The sequence below is a fragment of the Melozone crissalis genome, unplaced genomic scaffold, assembly GCF_028551555.1.
Source record: "Melozone crissalis strain CALT ecotype California unplaced genomic scaffold, PUWL_Pcris_2 ptg000016l_1, whole genome shotgun sequence".
NCBI classification, from domain to species: Eukaryota; Metazoa; Chordata; class Aves; order Passeriformes; family Passerellidae; genus Melozone; species Melozone crissalis.
The window spans coordinates 54,543,875-54,551,533 of record NW_026535794.1 but is presented as its reverse complement, the minus strand read 5'-3'; the positions used below and the strand labels follow the sequence as shown (position 1 = coordinate 54,551,533).

Here is a 7,659-nt window from a genome sequence, read left to right as displayed (position 1 = left end):
CCCCACAGAGTGGCCCATGTGCAAGTCCTGGCCAAGGTAATCAACCACCCTTCAAAAAAGCTTGAATTCTTGAGGCATCTGCATTATGACAAAATCTATTGGATGCTCCCTCCCATTTCTGTTTGAGAGACAAAGCTGTATAATAATGATCTGAATAGGAGCAATGATTTATCTGAAGTATTATATGCAGTAAAAACAGTGCAAAGGTGCAAAAACCACCCTATGACAATATGCTAATATGGTTCACTTTTGGGGATCACTCGTGGCTGATTGCTTAATGGCAAACCTTACTGCTAAGATGAAGCTGGCAGAATTCCTGTGAACTGATCTCCAGAAATCTCTTGTTACTACTAAGTTCTGACTGTGTACTGACCCCTCTAGAAGCTCTCCCAGCACAGCAGGAAAGCAGGAAGTAACTGCTGAGATGTGCATGTTCATGTTCCAGAAGTACCTTTGGTACATCAGATGCCCTAAGCCTAAAATTAGCCTGGTTTTAAACTTAGATATGGCACTGGCAAACTTAACAATGGGTCACAAGTCAACTACTTTGCTTTTCACAATTTCAGGCAACTTTATTGTGCAAAAATATGAGAAGTGGCTTTTAGCCGGTGAAATATCGCTCTCCTGTTTTGATCTTCTGTTATATATCTTGACAGTGTCACCATAATACACAGACACTGTCCCTTTTAGAACACACATAAGTGTGAAAAACATCCACACCCCGAGACATTGCAACTCACCCTCAATCCCAGCACTCCTGTCCAGGCCACCACCAACATAGAATCAATTGTCTTCAAGTTGCAACTGTACTTCATATCCCAACAATGTTGCTCTATGTATACAATGATTCACCTAATTATCCAGCCACAGATAATAACAGAAAGATTTTTTTTTTTCCTCACAATCATAAAGACTCATTCTTAAACATCTGTGTGGGATGATCAACTTTGTTAAATTTAAGACATTTAAACTGATAGTGTGAATCTGGGAAACTCATAGCTTCCCTGAGCCATGACCTGTGTATCTTTTCCAGAAGAGCAAGAGGCTGATGAGACAGAGCAGAAGATGATAGGCAAAGGGTTAACCCAAGTTTAACAGTGCTGTTGTCAGACGAAGAATTGTTTCCACCTGGTGAATTTTTGCTAAGTGTCAATGTGACCAGTTAAAGTTTTTGTGGTCAGAAGGGATTTATAGATTTATAGTTATAAACGTTATGTTGTACCCCCTCATGTGGTTATCATGGGACATCTGGGAGGGCTGGCTTGTCACTATGGCGACATCTGACCTCCAATCAGGATTTGAGGAAGAGATCTCCACCACTGGACAGTGAAGAAGGGATTGATGGACAGAACTTTAGGAGGGGTTAAAGGGTTAAAAAGGAAAAAACCTCCATTGTAAGGGGAGCTGAGCACATGGCGGAGAAAATATTTTGCTCCCAGCGCCATAACCTTTTTTCTTTATTCAGTCATCTGTTGTGTTTTTGATAAGGTTTAATAAGCCTTCCTAAACTATGAAAAGTGAGTAGCTATTTCTCACAGTGGGCCAGGAAATCAGCAATCATTGAAATGTGTAGTAACTGCTGAGGAACAGATAGGCAGTTGTGGCCATCCAGAAGCACCAGAGTAATTTTGACACCTGACACACGAATTTGTAGACAGATTTGGTTACTTGGCTACTCCTACCTCAGCATTCAACCATCAGCGAGCATCCAAGATGGGCCAGAAGCAGGAGGACAGGTTGTGTGCAGAGCAGAAGGGCTGAGGGAACGGGGGTGCAGCAGCAGAGCTGGTACCTGCAGAGCTCAGACAGGCCCTGCTGCTGTCCGTGCAGCGTCCCAAGCCCCGCTGTAAGGATGTCACCAGCCACCCCTGGGACAGGAAACGGGACACCCGACACGTGTGAGTGGCTGTAGGGAGTGTGGTCCCACGGGGAATCGGGGAATCGGGGAAACGGCCTCTCGGATGGTCCGGCCGCCAGTGGCCCGCAGGGCACTCAGCGCGTTCACTGAACAGTCTCTGGCAATTTGGAGAAGCAGGCAGCTTGAATTCAAGCTTGATGCATTGTGTGTTCATGAAGATTAATCAGCTTTAAACTTATGCTCGTAAGCCAAATGCAGCATGCACCAACATTGCTGTACTTATGTTTCATTTATGTCAACAGGATATTCCTGTTTTCTCTAGTCAAAGTCAGCAATGAAACACTTGACTCCTTTTCATATTAAAAAGGATTTCTCATTGTACTACCTGGGTCTTATATAGGATAGCTTAAGGGCACGCTTCACATAAAGTGCTTGACGATTCTGAAGTCAACAAGGCAGATTTTTTTTTTCCTAAAGTCCACCGTTTATAAATGAAAAGACGATGAAACCTTCGTGACCCGAGGAATGCGCTGACCCTAGGGTTGTCCTGCGGTCACTGTGGGACGCCGAGGCAGCCACATGCCGCTCCCTCCTGAGAACGCGGGAGGTGATGATGGCATAAGGGCATCCCGACTGCGGCAGCAGCTCCCGCCCGGTTGCTGCCCGGCGGCCCCAGGGCAGGGCAGAGCAGAGCAGAGCAGAGAAGAGCAGAGAAGAGAAGAGCAGAGCAGAGCAGAGCAGAGAAGAGCAGAGAAGAGAAGAGCAGAGCAGAGCAGAGCAGAGCAGAGCAGAGCAGAGCAGAGCAGAGCAGAGCAGCACCGGGCAGGGCAGGGCAAGGCTGGGCTGAGCCACTGGAGGGAGCTGCGCCCTCACTCAAGATGGCGCCTCCAGTGTCTCCGACGGGCTCTGACGTCATGGCTGTCGCTGCGCAATTACTTCCGCCGGCGTCCGTGTGCCCTCAGTGAAGATGGCCGAGTGCCGGCGGCTGCGCTGAGGGTCAGTGTGCGGGGCCGGGCTGGCGGCGGTGGCCGTGCGAGCAGCGCGGAAAGGCGAGGCGAGGGGAGGCAGCGTCTGAGGCCGGGCGGGGCAGAAGGAACACTCCCCGGAGCGCGGCCGCTTCTGGCCAGCTGGGCACAGGCGTGGCCGTGAAATGGCGGCCGGGCCCGGCCCTGGCTGCGGCCCGGGCCGGCTGTGGGGCTGGGCCATGCCCCGCTTGCCCGCCGCAGGCTGCAGGACCGCAGCCGGTTGTGTCCTAGAGCCCTGGGTTCTCTGAGAGCCGCCGGTGTCTCCGCAAGGAAGTGTCGTTGTGTTCTAACAATTTACAGCAAGGCGAATGAATTAGTTGTGAGACGCTTCTCAAAGTTTTCGTCATAGGAAAAGATTAAATAACCCAAAAATTTCTCCTTTCCACTGCAGCAGCACTTGCTAATTCTTTATTCAAAATAGAAAGGACTGTTTCTGTTTTATGAGATAGTTGAGCATTTGGCATAATCAGAAAACTGTAAATCAAAGGTGAAGGTACTTCCCAGTTATTAACTCTGCAAGTATTAACCTGCATGTAGTAGATTGTGTACACGGTACAAATACACAAAGTTGTGTGTATACATACAGCTTGTTTTAGGGCACCACGTGGCGGCTGTATGGGACGTTTGTCAGCCGCTGTTGGAAGCAAGTCATAAGGTTGTTTCTGCCAGCTGTCCTTGTACTGGCAGTATTCATAAATGCTGCGTTGCCATCCATATGTGTGAGATATATTAGGGCTATCATAAGTTGCCCTGATATATCTCAGAAGTGCTTTACGAACTATGATCTGACTTCCTTTTCTTGACAGACGCACCCCAGTGGCACACAGCACCGAGTTCCCATGTACAGCTTGAATAATCAGCTCCGTACCTGGCTTCTCTTCAGAGCTCAGTTTTTTACCAATACTTCTAATCTGACACTTCACCAGAGGCACTTCTGAGAGTTTCTAAGTGGTTTTTTAACACATAAACAGAGGTCATAGTTCACTGCTATTATGTCCTGGGTACAAGTAGCAGTCAGCCAATCCAGTGAGGATATATTTGATGAAGATGCAGATGAAATGTATCTACTACAGAAGGAATGGAACAGCACTATGAAAAAGAGATTGAAGGTATTTTTGTAAAAATTTTTTAATATACTTTTTAGCATTTTAGATTTACTGACATTTAACTCAATATACATGTGAATGACTTAAAGGCAAAAGTAAAACTGGCTGCTTAAAAGTTATTGTGGTGTACTTTCTTCTGAATATCAGGAAAATATGGCAGAAATGTACATAAACACTACTTAGCAGTCACCAGAGCAAAGTACTGTTTTGGCTAAAGACTCCTTCTGCACAACCATGTGCATTTATAAAAGGCAGTGCTGAATTGTGATGCCAGCTACTTGCTTTGTACTTGTAGGTATAGCCTATTAAATGTAGGGCAACAGAGCTGAACAGTGCTAATAAAGAAATAGGAGACATTTGGGGTTTTGGGTAGAGTTGCTCATGAGCCACAATGTAAGATGTGTGACTGCACGTGCAACCACACTCGGGCGTTGTGGTCTGTGTAGGTCTTTGGTTGATATATTCTCCAAGTGAAATACCCACTTTGTGAAAGCTGCTTTGCACAGCCCTTGCCTCTGCAGTTCTGCAGGGAACAAAGCAAGTTCACAAACAGATGAGTTTGACAGATCCTGTGCCATTCAGAGTGGGGCTCCTCTGCTCACAGTTGAGCAGCGTTTGGCTGAAGAGCATGGATGGAAACAGTTGTGTAGGCAGTAGATGAGGAATGGTATTACAGCAGACCCAGTGGAGTTTCCTTCATCTGTGTCCCATGGAAAGACTGGTTTTCTTAAGGAACTGTTTAGTGTTCTTACAGAAATCCCTCTGGTATTTTTGAGTAGATACTGCAAAATCATGAAGTGTTATTGAAGTTAAGAGTTGTATGTGGGGCAGAATAAATTTTGTGTTTCGGACCGCTTTTCTAGCAGGGCCACTATGAGCAAATAGGAGTTTTCACTTTTGTAGCTTGTAATTTTGAAATGAAAAAAAGTTAAGAATTATTCTATTAATCTTGTAATGTTGTTATAATATAAAGAAAGTAATTTGCATTACAGTCATTAGCTGGTTACTTAAAGAAAGCAGTCCCCATGTTAAGTGTATTTATGTATGACTCAGTCGATCACCAATCACTGTCTCTTTTTCTGGTATAGCTCTTGGATGGAGTGAGGTCCAGCAAATAAAGGAGCAATGCTCAGCAGTTAATTTTGTGAAAATAAATGGATTCCATGTAGATGGATTACAGATAGAAGAGTACCTCTGCTAAAGAGGAAGATTGGCAGCCTGCATATCTTTTTAGATAGAAGTACCACATACACTTCTTTTTTCTAAGTTCTTTTCTCACAAAGCAGTTGGTAATCATTAAAAGCAAACATGGGAGGTTTTTTTGATCTTTCTAAAAGAAGTTTCCCTCTTTTCTCACTTTCTGGGAATCCTTTTAGGAAAAGTAAAAAACTGCATCTTACGGGTCAGTAAATCATAGTATACTGCAACAAGCATGTTTTGGTTTGGCAGTGGGGGTGTAGCGGTGAAGGATGTTCAGATATAGAAGCTGTAACTTAAGAGATGTGACACCTGTTCAAACTTTTTTATTATTATTGTTATGTATTTGTTGGAGGTCCACTTTGTCATGTTGTGACATTGAGCAACCTTTTTCACTGCTTTGTTACAGGAAGGCTATAGGGATGGAGTTGAGGCTGGGAAAGAACTTGCACTCCAGACAGGCTTTAATCAAGGTTACAGACACGGTGCCGAGCTGATGATTACATGTGGCCAGTTCAAAGGAACCCTGAAGTAGGTTACAAGCTCCTTAAGGTCAAGTGTATGTGGAGAGTGTGTAACAGGGTAACACACATACAGGTTTTTGTTTGTTTTAATTAAAAAACAAAACCAACCAACCAAAACAAACAAACAAAAAACCCAAACCAAAAAAAACTGTCCGAAGTGAGCAACCTGAGAATTCCCACATCTTGAGAACAGGGAATGCCTACCTGGGTGTAGAAGTACAATTTCTAAAAGTTCTCTTTCAATTATTCTTCCAAAAATGTCTGAATCTATGTATTTAAGCTTAGTATTTAGTTCTACTGCCTGAATTTTCCATAAATTGTGAATTATACATAAATGTATTTATGATGCATAGATATCTTGTCACATTGCTGTCTGTCTGCCTCCACCAAGCGGAGATCTACATAGATAAATATAATCACTTTTGTTGTTGTTCACTTTTCAGTGCTCTGTTATCCTGGTGTCATTTTAATGGACATGATTCTGCTCTAAGTATGATAAATAATCTTCTTGATGTGGTTGGAAAGCATGAAGATGACGTGCTTAAGTATCTGAATTCTACTGAAGAACAGCCACATCTGGGACACATTTTAGACTCAGTTCAGGACATGGACCTTAATCACACAGCTGGGACAGAGTACAGGGAAGTTAAAGATGGAAAACACAACGACTGTGGCAGCAGCTCCGGTGAAAACATTTGTAGGAATAATGGTGAGGTTGGTTCCTTGCAGTCTGAGTGCAGCAAGGCAAACCTCTGCACAGATCCTGAAAAGTCTACCCTTGCTTGGGTTAAAATGCAGACTCTTTGGTTAGTAGAGCAACTGGGCTTATCACTGGATGTACTCCATCATGTCCAGCAACTGGAACATTAGTTTTTCTGTCTCATGGTACTTCAAACTATCACAGTGGATTTTGATTCTTAGTTTGTGGGCCATGTACAGGCTGATGCATCACTTTTGCTTTAGGAAAATCTAATTTGGATGCTTTATAGTAGAAGTCAATTTTGTAAATCCTCACCATGATTTTGGCTCTGGACAAAACCCTTCACTTTCACCCTTAAAGGTAACATTCACAGAAAGGGACAGTGGCTTTAAAGCTTTACAAAGAGTTACTAAACATGTTTCTGTTTTGTGTCAGGAGGTCCCATTTCACCCTCATTTTTTTCTTGGCAGTAGCTTGGAAATGAAGTGGGTCCATTAAATAGCCCCTCTAAATTGGTCCCCTGCAATATCAAAAGAATAACTGCTCAGTGCTATGGAAATGCTCAGTGTTTTTGGGGAATAAGCTGGTGTTGAGGATATGCTGTGTGCAAAACAGAACATGTAATGCTGCTGATTCCTAGAGTGCTGTGACTCTGTAGTCACTTTTTGTCAAATTCCATGTGTTATCTTTTCTACCCATGATGCAATGCACTTTCGTGGTTAAAAACTATTTTTCCCTCCTTGTATAGTTATATTTGTCACTTTTGCTGAAAACATACCATTTTCCTCAAATACAGAATTGCTGCCAATTCACTGTTTTACTTTTAGACATCTACTCTTACCATGTCAGACCACACTAAACATGCTTCCAGTCTAATGAACATCCTTTTGTTATTTTTGTATTTATTTTGTCAGTCCATCTAGCCTGAACTCTTTCCTGCATTCCAATAATGTTTTTCTCAAACTCTTCAAGGAAGCCAAGCTTATTCACTACCTCTTAGAAACACATCAGCCACACATGCCTATTTCTGATCATTTTGTATTTCTGTAACTATTCTATATTTGACTTGCTTTCCCATTGCTTCCCTTCACTGTAGCTGTAAATTGCTCTGTTCAGGAAGTTTTTTCTATGTAAATGCCTCTGTTTTACATTAATTAAACTGATTTATAGTAAGTTCCCAGCTTACTTGTTGGAAGTTTCCAGTAACTCATTCATTTTGCAGACAAAGGAAGTCCAGACCTAGGCAAAG

At 43.3% G+C, this 7,659-nt stretch overlaps 1 protein-coding gene across 1 annotated transcript; it reads left to right on the top strand.

The window, feature by feature from the left end:
* Positions 1-2,802: 2,802 nt before the first annotated feature.
* Positions 2,803-7,591, top strand: YAE1 (YAE1 maturation factor of ABCE1). The gene is made up of 4 exons (XM_054274223.1): positions 2,803-2,854; positions 3,690-3,992; positions 5,596-5,717; positions 6,154-7,591. The coding sequence occupies exons 2-4, from the start codon at positions 3,876-3,878 to the stop codon at positions 6,578-6,580; spliced, it is 666 nt and encodes a 221-aa protein (XP_054130198.1). The 5' UTR covers positions 2,803-2,854; positions 3,690-3,875; the 3' UTR covers positions 6,581-7,591.
* Positions 7,592-7,659: the final 68 nt, after the last annotated feature.